This window comes from Monodelphis domestica, chromosome 5, assembly GCF_027887165.1.
Source record: "Monodelphis domestica isolate mMonDom1 chromosome 5, mMonDom1.pri, whole genome shotgun sequence".
In the NCBI taxonomy this organism is placed as follows: domain Eukaryota; kingdom Metazoa; phylum Chordata; class Mammalia; order Didelphimorphia; family Didelphidae; genus Monodelphis; species Monodelphis domestica.
The window spans coordinates 272820897-272845537 of NC_077231.1; the positions used below are offsets into that span (position 1 = coordinate 272820897).

General features: G+C 35.7%; 1 protein-coding gene across 7 annotated transcripts in view; it reads left to right on the top strand.

Moving 5' to 3' along the window:
• ADAM22 (ADAM metallopeptidase domain 22) overlaps nt 1–24641 on the top strand; it is a 265124-nt gene that overhangs the window by 200037 nt on the left and 40446 nt on the right. For all 7 annotated transcript variants that reach the window (XM_007504968.2, XM_056800169.1, XM_056800168.1 and 4 more), the window contains exons 18-25: nt 1009–1089; nt 3641–3691; nt 4333–4396; nt 8349–8454; nt 13295–13414; nt 15752–15920; nt 19113–19227; nt 21348–21438. In XM_007504968.2, coding sequence (XP_007505030.1) covers nt 1009–1089; nt 3641–3691; nt 4333–4396; nt 8349–8454; nt 13295–13414; nt 15752–15920; nt 19113–19227; nt 21348–21438 — 797 coding nt within the window. The remainder of the gene's footprint in view (nt 1–1008; nt 1090–3640; nt 3692–4332; nt 4397–8348; nt 8455–13294; nt 13415–15751; nt 15921–19112; nt 19228–21347; nt 21439–24641) is intronic.

Genomic DNA, 24641 nt, shown 5'->3' on the forward strand with positions numbered 1-24641 from the left:
TTTAAGTGTACTGCAAGTCCAACTGATAATTAAAGCAGCCATCTTCTCTATAACATCCCCAATAAGTGGCTCTTCAGCCTTCATTTGAAGACCTTGAATGGTAAGGGCATTCACTACCTCCTAGGGAAGCCCTTGGGTATAGTCCATATTTTGAGCTGAAATTAACCCTCTGTAGTTCCAACCACTGGGTTTAGTTTTGTCTTTGATCAGAGGAAAGTAAATCAAATCCCTCTTCAACTTAGTACCCTTAGAAGGTACTTCCAAACAGCTGTCATATCCCTTATATCTTCTGTAAGCTAAATATTTCCAGGTACTCAACCACTCCTAATTGAATTGCATTGATTTATTTTTCTCTACATGCTTTGTAGTTGGCCAATTTCCTTTATAAAATAAGATTCCTAGAAAAGAAGGGAACAATCAATTATTAAGTACCTATTATGTGCCAGACACTCTGTACTGAGCATTTTACAAACATCTCATTTAATCTGCACAAAAGTACGTGCTGTTATTATTCTCATTTTACAATTTTACAATTGAGGAAACTGAGGCCAACAGAGGTTAAGTGACTTGCCCAGGGTCATATAAGTGTCTGAGGGGAGATTTGAACTCTATTCATATGTTCATATCATATACCTCTTCTAATTGTAGTCAAATTGTGGATCACCCCATAGCATCAAATCCACACCTGAAATGCTTTTGTAACAGGTGAAGAATTCTAGGTTACAGCTATAAAATATAGAAAATACCTCATACAACCTGAAGAAGAAAATTCTTTTAAAAGAGTATTATATTGTATTTATTATATTATACTAAAATATATTCTATTTGACCCTAAAATTCTGTGACTTGCTCAGAGCTTTGTTGTAAGGGCAAAAAGCAAAAGTCTCCAAAGAGTAACTAAAACAACTCCATTTTGATATTTGAGATAAAACTGTTCAACTTTCTATCAGTATTTGCATTCAATGCTTCCAAGGGTTTTCAGCCTTTTTTTTTTTAAACTTCTTTTAGTTTCAACCTATGGGAACTGTATGCCGGGAAGCAGTGAATGACTGTGATATTCAGGAGACATGTACAGGAAACTCCAGCCAGGTAATTTTCATAGAGTAAGCTTTCTCCAAATCTGGAGGGGAAATGGCATCTGGGCAAGGTCTTTCATGGTTACCTTCATGGCATTGATCTCCCAGAAAAATGTAAACCAAGGAGACTCTCGGGTTCTTCTCTCATGTGACATCTAATTCCATCTATTTTTAGTCATTTCTCTGCAATTTAGGTTTCAGCTAACAGCATAAGCAAGTGGAGAAACTGCCTGCAAGTGGTTGTAAAACTAAGATTGTGTTTATGCCTTAAAACATCGTTTAGAAATAAAAAATATCCATGGATTTACTTATAAGTCCTTGCCAGAGGAGAATATAGAAAGAAATACATTTTATCTCATAAACTTTTAAAATGGATAGTCTACAAAAGAAATGGTCCCATAATGTATCTCTAGTCTGAAAAGGTGTTCCTTTGTCTGCCATTGACATGAATATTGTTTCTTCTAAATAAAACCATTTTGACTGGTCTTAAATTTAAAATAATTCAATTAGAGATGGACCGTGATTATTTATAGAGGTGAATCTAAAATTTTCAGTAGAATTAGTGTCTTTGCTTTAAGGATAAAAGGAATTTGGTAAGAGTGTATCTACTTAAATTACTTGAAGATGTTAATTCAGTAAGATTGTATCTATTTAAGTCACTTAAAAATGTTTATTCTTAAGGGATATAATATCCTAACAGATCAAGATTAAATGTCTTGCCCATTTAATATTCTTTCCAAGATGTGTATTTGTAGAAAATATCTTGATTTTTTATTTACTGTTTTTCTACTTCAGGTAACAGATTATACCCCCCCAAAATAACTATTTGAAATATTATTTTCCCTTTTCAATTAATTGACACATATATATTGAGTGCTAACGGTACAAAGACAAGAAAAGAAATATCTCACACCATCAAGGAGCTTATATTCTATATTATTATTATTATTATGGTCTATATATTCTTTATATGTTAATATTATCATTATATTCTATATTCTGTCAAGGAAGACATATATAAGTATATAGATAAATACAAAATAAATACAGAATTATTTTGGTGAAGATCAAGGCAGGCATTAGCAAGCAGCAGAAATTAGAAAGATCTCATGCAAAAGGCTGAGTCTGAGCTGAGATCTGATCATCCCAAGTCACCTAAATCCATTAATGATACCCTCAGTAAGTCTCAGAAGGTAAGAGTAAAACAGTTGGTATTAAGTTCCACTGGATATATCCATGACCCTGTAAACAAGGACAAAACTTAAACACTCTCTCTGTAAACATATGCTTATTTATAAATATATTAATAATATTCATTTAATATATTTATAATAATATATTATAGATTTATAATGTGGTACAAAGTATAATTAAAATTAAACATATTAATAAAATATAACAATTATATGTATATAGTAGAACAAAGAATAATTAAAGCTAAATATACTTAAATAATAACATATATGTATATAATACATGCATTAGTATATAGAATAAAATGGAAGGACAGTATACAAGTCCCCCTAACAGATGCCTAAAATAGATGCCTCTTGACTGCATTTTGCACGTAGGGTCTGCCATCAATCTCAAAATTGGAAAAAAAAGGGGAACTCTTGCTCCATCCTTCTCTTCTTGCCAGTTGTTTGGATACAGATGTTGCTCCTGCCACGGCCAGGGGCACTCATGTTGAGCTCCACATGTGGCTAGAGGCTGCCAGCTGTCTGTGTCCTCCATGCCCGTCTGTCCAGTTATGTTTCCACTGATGTGTGTCTGAGTGTGCTTTGCCCTTGTTTTCAGGGTCATCTGATAAAGTGAGTGAGACTTTAAAGGATTATTTTTACTGTTATCCTTTCTTCTCTCGTTACATATCATTAAAGGATTGAAGTCAGGAGTCATCCATCTGGGGTGCAGAGACCCCCCAAAGACTACATAGATAAATTCCCGGAGATCTGTGAACTTGGATGGGAAACACATGTTTATTTTTACTAAGCCTCGGTTTGCATCATAAAACCATGTATTATATGCATTTAAAAACTTTCTTCTAAAAAGGGTTCCATAGGCTTCCCCGGTCTGCCACTGAGGTCCATACCATGCCAAAAAGCTAAGAAACTGCAACTGAAATACACAGCGGGAGCATCCAATTTAACCATCTCATCTTGGGCATCCAGGCTTTTCAGTAGTGGCCCATATGATTGGAAATCCATATGTTTGCAGACTTTGTGGATATAATTATGTCATTCATTAAATTCAGCTGTAATTACATTTGCTAATTGATCCATACTCTGGCATGGCACCTGGCTCTATCACTTGTACTGAGGAAGCACTGGCTAAGAGGTTTGACTGCACTACCTTGCCAATTTATGTGTGCTAGCTAGCTAGCTAGCTAGGTAAAAACAATTTTTATTTTAAAAATCTCCCATGGCTCAGTTGGGCTGCTTTTTCCTAAGTGCTTTGTGTTGACTACCTAGTCCTTTAAATGAAGGCCCCGTCAAGGTTACTTTCAGAATTATAATTTCTTGCCTTGAATGGTATTGTGTTGCTGACGTGGTTGTGTTCTCTCCTAGTGTGCCCCAAATATCCATAAGATGGATGGCTACTCATGTGATAATTTTCAGGTAGGACAAACCAGTTCTTGAATTTGATTTATTTTGGTGCTCTGGCATAAAGAAAATATTGACAGCAATTAAAATATCAGCATTATTTTAAAACACTTCTCAAGCAACTCTGGAGAATAATATTACAAATATGTATACATAAACATTATATACATATATATACCATATATATAAACAGCATATATATTTATAAAATTATATCTTTCAATATATATAATTTCTAGATAGAAAAAGGAATGAATGATTTTGCTGTATAGAAACATTTCATTTCTCTCTACATATAGAAATATGTATATCTATATATATAAATGAATGATTTCTTTATGTAGAAATGCATATTTATATATATAGAAATGTATAATTTATTATGTAGAGAAATGTATAATTTCTACATATAAGTATATATTTATAAATACTATAAAATATTATAATAAACTGTATTTTTAAATAAAATATGCCTATTTCTAATAGAAAGTATACATTATTTATGATATAAATATAATATAAAATAGAAATTATATATTTGTGATTATATGTTATATTTGAGATACATATTTTTAGATCATTTCTCTATTCTATTTTTTCAATTGTTGAATTACTCCCTATTTTTGCCCAATCTTTTTTCATGTTGTGTGTTATAGGGCATTTGCTTTGGAGGAAGATGTAAAACCAGGGACAGACAGTGCAAATACATCTGGGGGCAAAGTAAGTGAAATGTGATTTCTGATTCATGAGGTTCTGATGGCTTTGAGGCACACAGGCTAAATGGGCAGGTTCCCTCCATACATGTGGACTCATACACCTGTCTGCATTCTCTCAGAAGATCCTGTGGACTTCTCAGAACCATGCTAGAGGTCCTGACTGGAGCCTTCAGTGAGAGGAGTCTCTGTCATTTGTCCTAGAATCCATTTCATCTCCAAATTTGTTTCCTATTATGTATTAGCTTGTTCTCCCAGTCTTAGTGAGTTCATCAGTGCAAGGACCCTCTGTCTTATTGTCAAGGAGAATCCTCCACATCTTCAGAGACCGTGTCTCTCTGTTAGTTGGCTTTGGACAAAAATGATCATCACCAACCATTTGGAAATGAACCTAACTGTACTTCACTCAGGACTCAAGGTGAAAACCCCAATCTGTTCCCTGATCTGGACTTGAAGAATTTCTGCCTGGTTAAAACTTGCTTTCCTGATATTATTTTGGAGACTCCTCTGACACTCCTCATGTGACCATTGGCATGTCATTTAGTTATTCTAAGACTCAGACCAAGAAGGAATGTGCTGTACCATAAGAAGGGTGGAAACTGGGGTCAGAGGACCTGTATTACATCCTGGATTTGTCACTTAAAACTGACATGGAACAGCTCTTGGATAAAAAGCCAGGCCTTGACGATAGGAGGTACTGGGATCAAATCTGACTCCAGACACTTCTTAGCTGTGTGACCTTGAGCAAGTCCCATAGCCTAGCCCTTTCTGCTTTGGAACTTATACTCAGTACTGGTTCTAAAACATAAGATAGGTTTGTTTTTTTTAAATGAACAAATTCATGTGACCTTCAGCAGGTCGTCCCCACTCCCTTTTTCTGAGCCTTTGTTTCTTCCATCTGTAGAATGAAGAGGTTGGACTAGATGGCCTAGATTGGAAGGTCTCTTCCTTCTCTACCTTCAATGGCCACTAAGACCTGGGCCACATTTCTATTTTTCATGCAACAGTTTTTCAAATAATTGAAGAAAGCTATTCAGCCAGGTGGCTAAGTGGAGAGAGCACCAAGCTTATATTCAGGAAGATTTGAGTTCAGATATGATTGTAAATGTTTACTTGCTTGTATGATACTGGACAAATCACTTAACCCTCTTTGCCTCAATTTCCTCATTTGTAAAATTAGCTAGAAAAAGAAATGACTAACCACTCTGGTATCTTTGCCAAGAAAACCCAAAAAGGGATTACCAAGAATCAGAGATGACTGCAAAATGACTAGACAACAAATTTCAGCTCTCACCAATAAATCTCATCTTTATGCTAGATGTGTGTATGTGTATGTGTGTGTGTTTGTGTATATGTGTGTGTGTGAGAGACAGAGAGAGAGAGAGAGAAGGAGAGAGAGATTTGTCAGCTCTTCACCATCCTGGCTGCCTTACTCTACCACCTTACTATCATCTCTCACTTATCAGGTTTACAGAGTGCTTTCTTTGCAAAAAATATACATTTCTCTCCCAGGTATGTGAGATTTTCCGGAGAGAAAATGTGTCCTTTGTGCTGAGACCACAAAGTTTTTAAATCGTGTTAAGTTCTATTTAAATACTGTTTAAAGTGGTCCATTTTAGAAGAGATTCCAGCTATGTCTCGCTTGGTGGTAGTTTAACCCTAACAATTTGGCAGCACAATGGATAGAGTGTCAGGTCTGAAGTCAGGAACATCCATCTTCCTGAGTTCAAATCTAGCTCAGACACTTCCTAGCTGGGTGACCCTAGGCAAGTCTCTTCATCCTGTTTGCTTCAGTTTATTCATCTGTAAGATGATCTGGAGAAGAAAATCTCAAACCATCTCAGTATCTCTGCCAAGAGAACCCCAAATGGGTCATGAAGAGCCCGACACCCCTGAAAATGACTGAGCAGCAACAATTAATCCTAACAATAGGCTAAGAACCTAGGAGGAAATCAGCTTAAGTATTGTGCTTGCTCTCCTATATCCCTTGAGGTGACAGTTATGTCTTGGTATCCCATCCCCAGCATCAGAGGGCTAATAAATGGCTCACTTTCTATTAGACTCTCAACAGATTATAGAATAGGAATAGGAGTAGGAAGAGAGGTAACTAGATGACACAATAGATAGGCTGCTAGATTTGGAATCAGTGAGACTCAAGTTAAAATCCTTATAGAATTCAGTTACATTAACTATGTGAGCCTTGGCAACTCTTTTAACTTTTCTTGGCCTCAGTTTTCCCATATAGAAAATGGGGATAATAATGGTGTCTTATAGGGTCATTGTAGAGATCAAATGAGAGATATCTCATAAAGTGCTTTGCACACTTAAAAATGCTATATGAATGCTAATGCTAATGATGATGAAGATGATAGCAGTGGTGGTGGTGGTGGTAGTGATGATAATGGTGGAAGTATGATGCAGTAGAACGTACTAGATGTGGAATTGGGGACTGAGGTGGGGCAGAAACTTCAAATTCTGGCTCCAACAGTTTATGGCTATGTTATGAAAGTCAAGTCACTCTAAGCCTCAGTTTACTCTTTTTGTAAAATAGGGAAAATAAAACTGTACGTGCAGTTGTGTCCTCATGAAGTTGTTGGAAGAAAGCAGTTTGTAAACTATATCAAGGTTCGTTATGACACTGTTGATGGAAGGGGGAAATCAGGATAGTGAGAAGACCCCAAATCATATCATATAGACAAAATACCTGGAAAAAAAAGAATTTCAACCTGGAGAAGAGAGAGTTAGTGGAGATTTGGCTGCTATTTTCAAGTGCGTGGAAGGGATGAATGAACATTTTGTATTGTTCCGTAGGAATGAATGGGGACCAATGGGCAAAAGTTATGATGAAAGGAGTGAATATCAATACAGTGTAAAGATGAAGTTCCCAAGAATTTGAGCTCTGCAAGCAGAATAGGCTGTTGGGAAGTTGAAAAGTTCCGGTCGTAGGAAGTGTGATCACCTCATTGCTGCCTGAATTTCTGAGGGGTATCATGCATTAGCTACACCATGAGCTCTCCAGAATGGTACCAACGCAATTATTCTAGTAATGCCTTTCTTCCTGGCATTCTAAGGAGCCATTTCACCCAGGAGGTTGGAATATGTTTCAAAGCAAGAGAATGTGTTGAGAATTATGCCTTTGAGCAATGGATTAAGGCATTTCTAGACTTATTAATGTTCAAAATTATTTGTAATAAATTGGGACATATTTAATTTTTATGACCCAGAAAGATTTGTTTCCCCCTTCTGAGACAACTTTTGTTGTCCTTGGCAAATTTGAAGTTATAAAGATTCAAATTTTGTTGGTATATATTCCAAAGATTTTTTCATCTTGATAGAGATGTCCTTCTCTGGAACCTAATGCTTATTTAGAATCTATACTTTCTTCAAAGCTTGAGGATTCAATTAAAAAAAAATTACAGACCAAAAACATGAAATTCAGTTTGGAATCTCTGCCAAGCTTTTAGTCACATAGCTGATGTCTGTCATAACTCTGTGTTTATTTTACTTTGCCAAATTTCAAACTGAGATCCACAGAAAATAATCTTCACTTGAAAATGTACATTTGCCAGTGTACACATTGATGTCCAAGAATAATTTTTTTAAGTTTTGGGAGAAGCTACGTGTCTCAGTGGGTTAAAAGCCAGACCTAGTGAAAATAGGTCTTAGGTTCAAATCTGGCCTCAGATACTTCCTAGCTGTGTGACCTTGGGCAAGTCACTTAACCCCTATTGCCTCACCCACACTACTCATCTGCCTTGGAACAATATACAGTATCGATTCTAAGATAGAAGGTAAGGGGTTTTAAAAATAGTCTTTCCATCTTTATATAAATCAGAACCTTTGGAATGAGTAGCCTAGCAATTAGTGTAATTCTGTAGGTCCACAGTTATATTTGCTTCAAAGCTTGAGAAACCTGCCACTGACCTTGTTTGCTAAAGAAGATAACCTCTCTGTTGCAGATGTGACAGCTTCTGATAAATACTGCTATGAAAAGCTGAACATTGAGGGAACAGAAAAAGGCAACTGTGGGAGAGACAAAGACACTTGGATTCAGTGTAACAAACAGTAAGTTGGAGAAGTGTCGGGTGAATTTATTACCCAGTACTAGCTTTATATTTTGGGAGAACATAATCTTGTTCACCTCTACATGTCACATTTTTTACTTGTTTTTGGACTCCCCTAATATAGAGGAAACCTAAATTTATCTGAGTATTGGGCATTCCTTTGTAGGGGATGGGCTTGTGTATATGTAGCCTGAGTCCCCTCTTAGCATCTAAATACAAGAGAATATTGCGATCATTAATCTATATTCTACTCTCCTCCCTTGGCCATGATGCACATAGGTGATACTCCTACCCTATTTAAATGTCTCTCAGTTATCAGCACTAGTTGGAGATGGATAGGGGATGCCTTGGTTAGAGTGATAGCCTTGGAATCAAGAAAACCCAAATTCAAATCCACCCTCAGTCATTTTTAGTTGTGTGACCCTGGGTAAGTCACTTAACCTCTGTATGTCTTGGTTTCCTGAACTACAAAATGAGAATAATAATAGTATCTCCCTCTTAGAGTTATTATGAGGTTCAAATGAGATGATATACTTATAAAGTGCTTAGCCCAAGCCCAATGCATAGCAGGTGATTCATAAATACTTGTTTCTTCCTTTCCCTCCTGCTTTAGTTGTTGAGTCACATACTCAACATATCTTCTACTTTACCTGAGTTCATCACTCAGAATTAACTCTTTCATAATCCCAATTACTCAGAATCATCTTTGACTACTTTCTCTTTTTTATGTCAAAGTCCTATCAACTCTTTCTTTTTAAAATTATATGTATTTTTCTCTTCCTATCTTTTTTCTCTTTTCCTTTCTCTATTTTTTTCTTTTGACATACACAGGTACCACCCAATAACACTCAAAGTTCTGACAAAATATATTCCCTGAATTCAGTAGAGCAAAAAAGGCATTGAAACTGATGGCGTATTTCACTCTCTACTTTTGTATTTTCTGATCCTTAACATAAAGGAAGTATGAGTTAACTTTAATCAATTAGGAAAAAATCCATTATTTTTGTTTCAATTTTGAAAACTCTCATTTTCTTTTGCTTCCTTATAGACATTGTTTAGAATTTTCCTTTGGCTTTATTTCCTTCCTTCTATAATACATAAGACTTCTGTTTTTGTGAAATCTTCATTTTATTTTAATTGGGTTTCTCTTATTTGTTCATTTTGCATTTCAAAGGTCCTGTTAATTTCTGGTTTTCTTTGAAGGGATGTTTAAAAATAGTCTACTGTGAAAGTTTTCTTTCATGTAGGAATACACTCAACTTTGTAGGGTGTATCATTCTGGATGTAAACTTCTTTTTTATATTAATTATAGTAAATCATATTTCTAGCTTTATAGAGACTTCATATGTTCTTGTTTTGCTTGGCTATTTATTACTTTATCTCTTCACTTTTGTTACCTTTATGCCATTTTTATGGAATACTGATTTAGTACTATATTTTGCTTTCTGCTTTAAGCCGTCAGCTCTGTCTTTTCAAATTTTAAGAGCTCTAATATTCCTCACTATAGTTTTCTTTAATTATTATATTAGGCTTCTATTCCGCTATTGAGGTTCTTGTGATTAAAAATTTATTTATTTTATATACATTTATTATCTGCTCCTTTCACTCTCAATTAAACAAAGAAAACCTGGAAAAATTAAGGTTCTTGTGATTATTCCATTTGCATTTCTCCGAATGCAGTTGTTTCAGAATTTTTTCTTTCTTCTGGAGGTTTCTACTGACAATTATACTCTATAGAATTTGTTATGTATTTATTCAGGCTTCTTTGTTATTTACTCAATTCTTTTGTCTCTGCTGGCTTTTCTTTTAGGTTTTACTTATATGTTTATTCTTTTTCCTTCTTTTTCTTATTACTGTTTGTTTACTTTATTTGGCACACTTATTGCTATTATGTAGTAAAGGGAAACTGAGATTGGAGCTGACTATTTCCTTCACCCATTTTATTACAAGGACTCACTCCTTCTACAGGATTTTGATGAGAGACTTTTCCTTTCTGTTTATCTTGCCTCTATTGTAATGAACATCTTTTATTGTGTTTTGTTTGGGTTTTTGCAATAGGCTCATAATTAAGTTCCTTGTACTTTCTCCCTACCATTGCCAAACCGTTCTATAATCTGAGGTGTTAAACTCATGGCCTGCAAAATTCCTGAGTAGGGCCAGAACTAGATTAAAAGGTAATAGGGAAGTAGTTAACAAAATAAATATAGTACCACTGATTATGTTAATTTGTATTTTTTAAGCCAATATGCAGTCACAGGGATCCCTGATTGAGTTTGGTCTAATTCCTGGTACGATTACTCTGCCTAAACCCCTTCTTTACTCATGTTGTTCTTCTGCCCCAAAGCCTTCATTTGGTCTCCACTGATTGTCAAATAGAGTACAAATGCCTAACCTGGCATTTTAGTCCTTCCCCAGTCTTCACTACCTTGGTTTCCTCCACTCAACTAGACTCCAACTGAGCTGGATTTTTTGTATTACTGAACATGCTTAAAACATCTCTGGAGGGCATGAGGATAGTCTTCAGGGAATGTTCTTCTCTCTTCTCTCCTCATCCATCTACCTTTTAAAACCCTATTCTTCTATCAAGCTCAGCTCAGGTTCCATCTTCTCCATATAGACTTCCAAGATTTTTCTAATCAAAAGTAATTTCTCTCCCTTCTGAGGCACCTCCTCTTTGCACCTCTCTTGGTAAATACCACATACTAACTTATGTTATAGTTGCGTAAGTATATGTCTCATGTCCCTTTATTTTAGACTCTAAATTCTTTAAAGACAAGCACCCTGTCTGGTTCATTAATAACATATTATGGGGGCAGTTAGGTGGCTCAGTGGATTGACAGCTAGATCTGGAGTCAGGAAATCCTGGGTTCAAGTCTGGCTTCAGACATTTCCTAGCTATGTGACCCTGGTCAAGTCACTGAACCCCCCATTGGCTACTTTTACACATCTTCTGACTCAGAACCAATATATAGTAATGAGTCTAAGATGGAAGGTATAGGTTTTTTAAAAATAATTTTTAAATGGGTTGTAACAGCTCATTGTGGTATGACTGATGGAATATTTACTATAAGAAATGATGAGGGGAATGATTTTAGAGAAATCTGGGAGGACATATAAACTGATGCAGAGTAAAGTGAGCAGAACCAGGAGAACATTTAATACAATAACCACAATATTGTAAAACCAAACAACTTTGAAAGACTTAGGAGTCCTATCAATATAATGAGCAGCCATATTTCCAGAGGACTAATGATGAAATATACTACCAGTTCCTGATAGAGAGATAATGAAGTAAGAATGCAGACTGAGGTGTGTATGTATGTATGTATGTATGTATATGTGTGTGTACGTATATGTATATATGTATACATATATATTTAGTGTTTGTTTTCCTTGACTATAAAGTTTATAACGGAGGTTTTTGTTCTTCTAGCTTTCTCAATAAGGGTGGGGGAAGAAGAGAAAGATATCAGATATTCATGAATATAAAATAAAATTTAGTTTAAAAAATAATGTATGACATCAAACAATCACTTGACTACAAAATATACCAAATAAATATTTATTGAATGAAGGAATAATTTGTGTACAGGATTGAAAGATGAACATTCCCATCAATGTCAAAGGGAGCTCTATGTTTTACATAAATGGAAAAAATAAGGCCGAGGAAATAATTTTTAGGATATTTTTTATTAATGGTACCAAGTCTTCATATTTTATTCCATATAATGAAGTTTGATTTTTCTCTCACTTGTCCTTGCTGTTCTGTTTGACAATCTTCTGAATAACTATGAATATCAAAGTCTCTCACTGCTATGTTAACATATAAGGATTAAAAATGAAAATTCATTGAGCATACAGAGAATGGGAGACAGTATTCACAACAGAGTAGAACAGCGAAAGTTGTCTTTTTAAATACAAGAATAGAATGCTAGAATTAAAACAGAAAGTCAGAAGCAATTAGTAAATTAACTAAATAAGTGATGGGGTTATGTAGGAGTGAATAAAAGAAAATTATATATAAGTTGCTCTTTAATTCTCAGAGTGCAAGGTGAGATATAATTGTTCATTGTGAAAAAGGAGTCTCCTCAAGATCTTTGCTAAAAATGAATAAAAATTGATAAGTTGATGTGAAGAAAGATTTTGCTGCTTAAAAGTGAGTTATGATTAATTTTAATGAGGGACACCAATGTGCAGTGGATAGAGTGCCAGACCTGGAGTCAGGAAGATGTGAGTCCAAATCTGGCCACAGATACCACTTACTAGCTGTGTGAACTTGGGTGAGTAACCCTGTTTGCCTCAGTTTCCCCATATGTCATAAATATTGGAGAAGGAAATGGCAAACTACTGTAGTATCTTTTCCAAGAAAACTTCAAATGGAATTATAAAGAGCAGGATGCAACTGATGTGTCTGAACAGCAATAACAAAATTTGATTGAACAGTTTAGAGAAGTGCATAGACCAAAGGATTGAAAACCGGATGGGTGTATTTAACACCTCTGACCTAGAATTCTGAGAAGTAAATGATGATCCCCAGGTCTCATAGCCAGTATGTGCCAAGTCTGCTTGGCTCCATAGCCATCGGGTATACCACACTGCCTTTTGTTAAAAGGAATAGAGAACTGTGGCTTGGTTTACTTTTTAGGATTTGGGTGTGAATACCACAGTTGAAACAAAAGCAATTACTACAGTGTCATGAGCATCTTTCCCCTAAATTGGAATGTTCCATGTCAGTGATCAGTCACATCTTTTAATAGCTAAATCCATGCTTCTATAAGGTAGGAATAACCTTTCCTAACCATGTTGTATATTCTGTCAATTTGTGTATTCTGTCAATCTAGGGATGTGCTTTGTGGTTATCTCCTATGCACCAACATTGGTAACATCCCAAGGCTTGGAGAACTAGATGGGGAAATCACGTCCTCTTTAGTCGTCCAGCAAGGAAGGACATTGAACTGCAGGTAATTACCTACCATCTTATTCTAAAGCAAAGCACACTCTGCAGCTTCCTCCACACCCAGAACCTTAAGCTAACTGCTGTCCTCAGTCCTTTAAATGACTGGTAATTTGATCACTGTGGGCACCTCTTTAACAACCCAAGACATCAATCCTTCCATGACTTAGTAGAAGAAGTTACTACAACTAAAAACTTCACCAACTGATAGTCTTTCTGATGGTAATGAATAACCCATTTAAGCTTGTCCGGAGATGTCAGTCCATTGCTAGCCTTGAACTTAAAACATTCTTGAAGACATCCAAGATTCCCTCTCTTTGGAAGTCTTTAAGCTGAAAAGCTGGACAGCCAATTGTTGGGCATGTTGCAGTAGGAATTCTCTTCTTCAGGGGGTTGGATTAGATAGTCAACTCTCAAATACTGTGAATTCCTGCTTGATAGTATCTTCCAGAGCTTGTGGTCTGTTGCTCTGACCTTTGAGAGCATAAGTCACCTCCATTCCATGATGAGACAATGGAACTGGACTTCAGTGGAGAAAATGCATTATTTATTAACAATAAAACCTAAAAAGCCTTGTTTAAGGAGTCATTTTTCAAATCTAATTTGAGCAAGGGAAAGGGCATTGAGGCATATTTTCTGGAGTCAGAGGACTTGAATTCAAATCCTACCTTGTGACTTTAGGTAAATTATTTAAACTTCCTCAGCCTTGGTTTCTCCAACAAATGAAGGGAGTAGACTAAATGGTTTATGTTGTCTTTTCTGGATTTATTTCTATGATTTTATGAAAAAAGAAAAAATCATAGAATCACAGAATTAGAGTGAGAAAAGACCATAGAGGTCATCTAATCCCACCTCCTCATTTAACAAATGAGGAAATTGAGACCCACAGAGGGATGAAATGACTTGCTAAAGTTCTCTTGAGTAGTAAATAGCAACACTGGGATTTGAACTCGAGTCTACTCATTTCAAATCCTGTTTTATATTGCTTTTTCATCTATTATGTCTGGGTTTGGACAAGGTCTTTTTGAACTAGAATCCCTCATTGAACTCATGTGAAATATGAAGTGGATGTCAGTCATTATAAGACTAGTAAAACAGTGACATACTAAAATAATAGTTCATTTGCTCAGGCCCAAATACACTGATTAAGACATATATTTCTACTTCTTACCTCTCTACTCTTTCAAATTTCAGTTTATTTTCTAGAGAGATTACTTCTAATTTCACTTTTCATGGAAGATGAATGGGGAATTTGAACTAATAAATCTTTGAGACAATTATCATCAATTTTCAGTTTCTGAATTAATAAAATGGTTGCTATATTGAATAGCTTCTCACTCAAGTTCTATTCTGATGTCTTCTTGGAATGTAGAGATCTTAGTTTCTTGAAAGCTATGCTCATCAGAGGGCTTCCACTAGTATGTCGTTCTTTGTTGTTGAACTCAGAGATGGACTCTATGCTCTTACTTGAGGGCCAGGCTAACTAAATTTGTAAAGCTTCATCAACAGGCTGGCAGCAACATGATGATTTTGGACCCAGGAACTTTCAAAGACTATTTACAACTGGAGTTCTTGATCTGATTTATGTCATGGATTCCTTTGGCAACCTAGTGAAACTTGCGGACCTCTTCTGAGAATTCTTTTTTAAATGCATTAAATAAAATTTATAAAATTCCTAAGGAAACCAATTATGATAAAATATAGTTATCAGAATATTATTAAATTAAGTTCAAGAACTCCAGGTTATGATCTCCCCACCTACTAAATCATGGAAGAGTTAGAATCTATGATCATGAAAAAAGCCATGAAGTTATGATCATGAAATTATTGACCCTCCCTCCAAGTATGGAATTGTATTGAATAGCATTCTTATAATCATAGTTACACTAATGATTCCATCATAGAATATGTTTGCATTTCTTTGGAAAAGATCATTAAAAAAACTCATATCTTCAGTATTAGAATTGAAATGGATCTTAACTAACCAACTTGTTGGGGATGAGATTAGAATTTGATCTTGAGTAGTAATTATGATCGACTTGACCTTAGATGATGAAAATGAATGAGAAATTGGTTGCTGTTTTTATATCAATTGTGTCATTATACTACACTGTACTGTCCTTGTTGATTAACCTTCCACTAAGCTTAAAAATGAAGTTTCTGCCATGTTTTTACAGACGGGAAAATATACTACTACTCTTCATTCCATGGACTTTCTGAGGTTTAGTTTACAATGGTGATTTCAAAATCAATTAAGGAATGAATGTGTGCATCTTATAAAAAAAACAAAATATCTACTCAATAACTAAATTTTCTTTTATGTTTTTTTTTTACTTAACTGTAGTGGTGGTCATGTTAAACTTGAAGAAGAGATAGATCTTGGCTATGTTGAAGATGGGACACCATGTGGCCCCGAAATGATGTGCTTAGAGCGTAGGTGTCTCCCTACTGCCTCTTTCAACTTTAGTACCTGCTTGAGCAAAAAAGAAAATGCCATTTGTTCAGGACATGGGGTATGTTTGTATATTTGTATGTATGTTTGTATATTCTTCATTTTAATGGGAATTATGAATTTTTTCAGTGAAATGAAATCTTAGACAAGTGACTTAAACTCACAGGCTTCAGTCTGCTCAGCTATAAAATGATGATTGTGTTAGAGAACCTTGAAGTTAGGGAACCTTTGAGCTCTAAGTCTATGATGGCTATGAAGTGTGCCTAATTTTAAACCACTTGTTTTTCCTGATTCTAAGAAATAAGTGAGTTTTAAAGTATTATAATAAGTAGCATATGAATACTAAGTATACTTCATGTCAAATTAAGTTTCAACTGTGTCTTTCTACCTTAACTATAAAGCATATGGGTGGCATGATGGATATAATGCCAAGCCTGGAATCAGGAAGATTCATCTTCTTGAGTTAAAACCTGGCCTCAGACACTTACTGGTTGGGTAATCTTGGGCAAGTCACTTCATCTTATTTGCCTCAGTTCCTCATCTGTAAAATGAGCTGGAGAAGGAAATGGTAAACCACTCCAGTATCTTGGCCAAGAAAAACACAAATGGGGTCATAAAGAGCTAGACATGAATGAAATTATTGAAAAACAACAACCATAACTATTACCATTGCTTGAAGTGAGAGAAAAAAAGAAATAAAGAGAATCTTCTCCAATTATAATGTTTCCCCTTCCTCGTTTATGTTAATAAAGCATGATTTGCTATAATGTTGTCATTTTTTCTATTTTAAGTGTAGTAGAAAATATGAAGTTTCATAAACTAAAATAGGATTTAAAAAGATAAGACCATAATAGTTTGGGGAAATATTTTCAGTAATTAATAGAAAGGGGGAAAAAAAGCATCTGACAAGGTTTTTTTTTTCCACGCTTTCAATTAATATGTGTTTTTATTTGATCCATTAATCATTATAGTTTCCTGGATCACTGTCCTGGAATAAACAAACTGAATATTTACTCCATTTCTCTACATTTATATGCATATTTATGAGAGCAATTATCTTGAGAACCATTGCCCCATTCTAAGATAAATACCAAAAATTAACTGTAGCCCTCACACGTATTATTGGCCACCTGCAAAAGAACAGGTCTTGCTAATTTGTCCCTTTGAAATCTTCCTACCTTTCCTACTGAGGACTCTAATGGAAAATGTATTGAGAGAGCAGGGACATGGAAGAGAGTGAGAATTATTCAGGTCTATTCTGGCCTGATTCCATGACAGATTTCTGTGTTAATGAAGGACAATTATCCAAGTTAATCCAAATGATACAAAGCAATAGCTTCTCCTTAACTCATTTTTGATTTGAGTTGGGACAAAGACCATGCTTAATCTTAACTATAGGTAAATGGAAAGGTCTGACAGTTTATATCAAAGTATTAAAACTCATCCATCCTGACCTCTTATTTCTCTACTGTGCATAGATGAATATATGGTGGCAGAATCCTAGGAAGGGATTCTGCCTTCTATGGCTAGATAAATGAGATGGGGTATTTCCCTTTAAATTCTATATTTTCCACTTAGGGCTCCATAAAGATTGATGCTTTAGTAAATTTTACTTTTATTTTTGCCCCCTTCTGGGCATCGCTTTCTACAGTACTAAAGGCACCAACATATCTGAAAAGGGTCTATTTACTGCCAAAGAATGTCTTGGTCTTTCTTTGTGTGTTTTCAGTTCTCTTGTCCCTTGGAAGGGGGTATGGGTAGGGGATGAAATATCCATTTGATCATAGATTTAGAGATAAAAGGAACCTTAGTTGCATATGGCCCAACCTCCTGATTTTATAGATAAACAAACTGAAGTCTAGGATGATAAAGTGACTTTCCTTAGCTCACATAGCTAATAATCATCAGGCAGAATTTGAATTCATGTCCTCTGCTTCCAGAATTAGTATTCATTTTCTACTCTGTTGCTAGCTAGGGTTGAAAAGAAAAGGTTAGACCTCCAGGAAGTGATGCAGAGCGAGAGGAGCAGAACCAGGAGAACATTGTACACAGAGACAAACACACTGTGGTATCATCGAACGTAATGGACTTCTCCATTAGTGGTGGTGTAATGTCCCTGCACAATCTGCAGGGATCAAGGGGAAAAAAACACTATCCAAAAGCAGAGGACAAACTGAGGGAATAGAAACACCAAGGAAAAGCAACTGCCTGACTACAATGGCTGAGGGGACATGACAGAGGAAAGACTCGGAGCGAACACTCTGATGCAAATACTAACAACATGGCAATGGGTTCAAGTCAAGAACACATATGATACCAGTGGAATCACACGTCGGCCACGGGGGGTGGGAGGGAGGAAAAGAAAATGATCTTTGTCTTTAATGAAAAATGCATGGAAATGATCAAATAAAATACTATAAAATTAAAAAAAAAAAGAAAAGAAAAGAAAAGGTTAGAGTTTTGTTCTTGTTCCAGAAATCTTTAGATACAATGTGAGCCCCAAGTGTGAACTTCCTTCCCCACCTAATAAGCTATAGCCTGGGCTTGCCTTCCATCCAAGCTGGCTATCTGGCTGTGTCTTAGCCCCCCTGGGTCTGTAACCCAAAACTCCTTCCTCCTTTTTAGGATTCTTCCCTAAAAGTTAAATAAAGACTTACAGGGGGGCAGCTGGGTAGCTCAGTGGATTGAGAGCCAGGCCTAGAGATGGGAGGTCCTAGGTTTAAATCTGACCTCAGACACTTACCAGATGTGTGACCCTGGGCAAGTCATTTGACCCCCATTGCCTAGCCCTTACCACTCTTCTGCCCTGGAGCCAATGCACAGTATTGACTCCAAGACGGAAGGTAAGGGTTTAAAAAAAAAGAAAAGAAAAAAAGAAAGACTTACAGGCATAATGTAGACATGTTTGTATTTCTATGTAGATTCTACTATTCTCTTCCTTTCATACTAGAGTTGAAATCAAAACCGTCATTTCATAATTTTGCATCATTTCTTCTAGTGATAATCATTGTTCTTTTCTCATGCCCCATTGTTTTCTTTAAATTGATGTGAGAATGGCTTTTAGTGAGGAATGCGAGAAGACTAACAATGAAGACAACACCAAAGACTAGACTAACAATGAAGGAAATAAGAGATCAGGAAAAAATATCATAAGTAAAATAAGTGCAATCGTTGTTAATTTTTGTTGTTCATAACATTGCATTCTGATTGGTTTATGTATGATTTTTATTTGAATTCACATTTTGGATTTCAGGTTTGCAGTAATGAAATAAAATGTGTTTGTAACAAGCATTGGAGTGGTGCAGACTGCAATACCTATTTACCATACAATGATGGCTCAAAATCAGATATATCTCTGTCTGGCAATGGTAAGTACATACTTTAGACACAGTGAATTAGAGGCCTCCAGGAAGAAGGACAAAAATATTATCTCAACATTGCCAACTAAATTATTATTTTATAGTAGCTTCAATTTGTACATAATTGAGATATACCTGGCAAAACTCTTAACTATCCTCAAATGATAAATAGTTTTCAGGGTTTATTGAATTAATTTTTCTCTAAGACTAATTTTTGATAATATTCATTCTTAAAATAAGATTTGATTTTCAAACACTTGATAAATGTGAGAATTCCATTAATATGGATTTTAAATTTCTTTATGATAAATAAACATTTATAAATAGCATCATATTTCCTAACCATTGAATTTAAGTGGTGCATTTATGATTGATTTAAAAAATTTTCTTTTTGTTATGAATTTAAAAATCATCAACAAACACAAACATTTCCATACCCAAAGATCAATATTTACTTATTAAGCATCTACTCTATGTCAGGGCTCTGGATACAAATACAATTTTTACTCTCTCAGGTTGACCTATGGTTTATGGGTATCCAAGTCATAGGATGAAAATAAAGCCTGTCTATAGTAGAATCATGGAAACTACTCAAAAATTCAATGAATGAAATTTATAGAATTGAATAAATTCTGGAACTAAAAGGAAAGTTGGAGATTATTAGTCATACTACAGATGTATAAATTGAGGGCCAGAGAGAGGTGTTTTACCTGAGGTTACAAAGTTATAGAACCAGGGCTGGAAACCAAACCAATTTTATCCAGTGTTCTTTCCCAGTATAACTCTTTGATCACCTATTATGTTCCGAGCCCTTTGCTAAGTGCTGTGAGATGTGCCAAATAAGTGTAGTTTCAGCCCCCAAAGCACTTAGACTGTCATTAAGAAGCAAGATTTATAAACTTGAAAGAGGCAGCAATATAAGAATATCTATCATTAAGTACAAAAATAAATTGGTTAGATGATAAACGTGCTTGAAGTTCAGAGAAAGAGCAACAGTGTATTGAGGAAAGGACTAGATGTGTCAAGAGACAGGAGTTGAAATCCTATATGTGGCTCAGTTTCCTCATCTGTAAAATTAGGGTAATGGTGCCTTATGTACCTATCTTACCTCATGATTAGAGGAGATAAAGTATGTAAAATGCTTTGCAAACCTTCAAGCATAACACAAATGACTCTTACATTATTAGAAAAGAGAAGGTTCTTCCTGGGCTTGATTTTAAATAGCTTTGCTTAGGCAGATGCTACCTTGGCATTAGGTACATAGAATCTGAGTTTCTTTTCTCAGCCTGATTCTGTATAGCTAAATCCTGTCCAACCAAGCAGTGAGCAAGGGAGGAGCTTAGATATTTTTGAGATCATGTTCTCATTCTCATGAGTCCTTTCACATGGAATGATGAAGAAAGGGTGTCTAAAAGGTTGACACAGAGGATCAAAGATTTACAAGTGAAGGGGACCTTAGAGATGATCAAATCCACCTTCCACCCTTGCCACTGGACTTTTGATGACTGGAAGAGAGAGCAAGGTTGATGACTTTGAGCAACTGTCTCACTTAAATCCAATTCATGTACAAGTCCCACAGCTAGGAAGCATCTGAGGACAGATTTGAACCTAGGTCCTGTTATATTCAGATCTGGCTCTATCCACTTAATCACCTAGCTGCCTCAACAATACATTTTAAAGATAAAGAAATATCTTGAAACATACTATTCTTCACTTTATTTCCTTCATGAATTTTTCTCTAAGTAACATGTCTTCTTTTCCAATATGACCCTGTGATGTCATTGGTTTTCTTCCAAAAGGAGGGTGAACAAGAACAATAACACCTTTTCACAGTTGAGGAAATTAATCAATTTCTACAAAGTAATATAGGTATAAGAGAAGAGATTTCAACCAAGAGGGATTTTGGCTCATTATAATATCATTGATTATATAATATCAATTAATGATTCACAAACTCATTCTCTTCATTTGGGCTTATTCTTTCTTCACATATTGGTCATGAAATATTATGGGTAATTTACAATATAGACCTATGATACATTGGGAATTATTCAGAATAACATCTGGAATTATTTTTACTTAAGATATTTAAATTACATTGAATAACCTTCACTGTATTTTTTCTATAGGTGTTGCTGGCACAAATATCATAATAGGAATAATTACTGGCACCATTTTGGTGCTGGTTCTCATATTAGGAATAGCTGCATGGGGTTACAAGTAAGTGATATTTCTTGGTTTTGTTCATCTGCTATACTTTAGGGAATAAAACTTTAAATGAACTCAAAATTTATATTTTAATCCCATTAAGTAGTAAATGTGTCCAGTCATTCACAATCTGGTTTGAAATGTGATGTTTTTTGCTTAATTTTGTGGCATGTTCTTCCCACCTAAAATTCTATGGACTGAATGAGGATGAATGTAAACTTTGTTATGGAGATAAGCGTAAAGGGTTCTATTTCTCTTGTGTTCAGCCTATGCCTAGAATACCAGGGAATACGTTTATGGGACGTATTAGTATTTACTTACTTGTAATCACTTGTTTTTCATAAGACACCAAAGATGGCTCAATGTTTATAAGATCTAGAATTAGAAAGATCTTTCAAAGTTATCTATCCCTGAGGGGTCAAACTCACATCTAGCAGCCCAAGAGAAATGTCTAGCAAAACAAATAAAAATCCAATGCAAAATAGATAATGTTAATTTTTAGTTTTCTATGTCAATATGAAACCCATTGTTTCTGTTTGAATTTGACACCACTGACCTAGTCCTAGCCTCTTTATTTTTAGTCGAGGAAACAAACATGTCAAATAATTCATTCAAACTGGGGGCAAATATTAAGAGTCAGTATTTGAGCCCAGGTCCTTTTTTTATTCACAATAAATATATTACATATTAGATGTCAGCTAAGTTCAGTATTGCAGACCCCGATTTCCCCATTTCCCTCTTAGGGTTTCCAAAGTCAGTTCCTGACAAGACCTTTAGCCAGCTATCTTGCTTATTCTTGAGAATAACTCACCCTCTGCTGGTATGAACTATCTTAGTGCTCCTCTTCCTCTCCCTCACTTTCTAAAGGTTCTCTCTGAATATTCTGGGTAATATCTATGAGCTTGGGAACTTCCTTCCTGAGCAAATATGATTGAAAAGCTAAACAGAGGTAGGGGCCATGCTTCCCTTTAAAGACCATCCCAAACCAAACATGGCAGGTAGCACACATCTACAATCCCTGCTACTGGGGAAGCTGGGCTGATGGATTACTTCATCCTGGGAGTTTTGAGCTACAGTAGGTTCAGAGCCAATCCATATTCACAGTAAGTCTGGCACCAATATGGTAAACACCTAGGAGGAAGGAGGGAAGTACACGGTTACCCAAGGAGTGGGAAATTTGTCCAGGTTGAAAGCCATACAGGTCAGAGCTTCCTGCCTCTCAGCAGTGGAGTCGGCTGGAGGGTGGATGATGTATTTCCAGCTTGGGTGGTATATGAGAACCCATCTAAAAAAAATGAAACAAATGAACAAACTCAAGACCAATATCAAAACCTTTACTCTTGTTATTCAGTTATTTCTATAAGCCCAAGTTCAAAGATAAAAACATTCAGGGCACAGAGGAATACAGACAATAGGATCAGTCCATCGATTGGTAAAGAAGAGGGCAGTGAGCTGTCTCAGTGGATTGAGAGCCAGGCCTAAAGATGGAAGGTTCTGGGTTCAAATCTGTCCTCAGACATTTCCTGGTTGTGTGATCCTAGGCAAATCCCTTAACTCCTATTGCCTAGCCCTTACAGCTCTTCTGCCTTGCAATCAAAATACAGTATTGATTATAAGATGGAAGGTAAGGTGTTTTTTTTTCCATCAATCAATCAGTAAAGAAGCATTTGTTGGGTATCTAGGTGGTATGGTGGATATAGTGCTGGGTCTGGAGAATAAGATCCCAATTCAAATCCAGCCTCAGACACTTAATAGCTGTATGATCCTGGGCAAGTCTCTCAAACTCAGTTTGCTTCAGTTTCCTAAACTATATAGTGGGAGCAATAATAGCACTTACCTACCAGGGTTGTCATGAAGATCATTTGAGATAAAATTTGTAAAGGACTTAATGGTGCCAGGCATGAAGTGGGCACCATATAAATGGTCATTTCTTTCCTTTTCCCTTTCCTACCTGTTATATTTTAAAAATGTAGAAAGGTAACAATATTTTATTTTTTAAAACCCTTACCTTCTATCTTAGAATCAATACTAAGCATCACTTCCAAGGCAAAAGAGTGGTAAAGATTAGGCCACTGGGGTTAAATGACTTGCCTAGGGTCACACAGCTACTAAGCAACTGAGGACAGATTTGAACCTAGGTCCTGTTATATTCAGATCTGGCTCTATTCACTTAATCACCTAGCTACCTCAACAATATATTTTAAAGATAAAGAAATATCTTGAAGCATACTATTCTTCATCTTATTTCCTTCATTAATGTTTCTCTAAGTAACATGTCTTCTTTTTCCAATATGACAAACATGGAAATATATTGCATGATAACACATGTATAACCTATATCATATTATCTACCATCTCAGGAAAAGGGGAGGGAGGGAAGGAGAACATGGATAACAAAATATCAGAAAAACAATTATTAAAATGTATCTATTGTCTCAGACTCTTCCTAGCTATGTAACCCTGGGCAAGTCACTTAACCTTGATTGCCTAGCCTTGTAGCATTTCTGTCTTAGAATTGATACTAAGATAGAAGGTAAAGGTTTACAAAAATTATATCCACATGTAAACTTTTAGCTTGGATGGGATAGAAGATCCCAGACTAACAACAACAACAATAACAATAACAACAGAACAAACTCAAGAACAATAGAAAAACCTGCCTTACTCTTGTGATTCAGTCTTTTTTATAAACCCAAGTTCAAAGACAAGGACATCCTTTCATGAGTAGAGTACACCATCATGGCGACAGGTCATAAAAAAGATGGAGAAATCATATTGTAGTATTTTAATGGTAAAGTACCCAACTTTGGGGAAATGGTCTTTCCCAAATCTGATGTCTGTCAATAGTTCCTTTGTCAAAAGAAAAAAAAATTCTTTTGCCTCTCAAGGACAGCATTTTGCCATAGAATATCTTTGGCATCCCATAAGTCATTAAAAACATACGAATGACATTTGTAGAAGAATACAAGACCAACACTTTAACTTGACAACAAAATCATTCAGGAGAGGGAAGGGAACCTCGTAGTAAGTTTATGAAATTACGGGGTCTCAGAAGTGAAGAGGAGGACTTTTGAGATGCCATATGCTGTGACCTGCATGGCTTTGCTTGTCAAGGGAAATCACAGTAGTGCAGTCCCTTATACAAGACTGACCGAAATTCCTTTTACTAGTCTGCCCTTTTGAATCAGAGCTGAAGGTCGCAGTGGTTCTTGAAC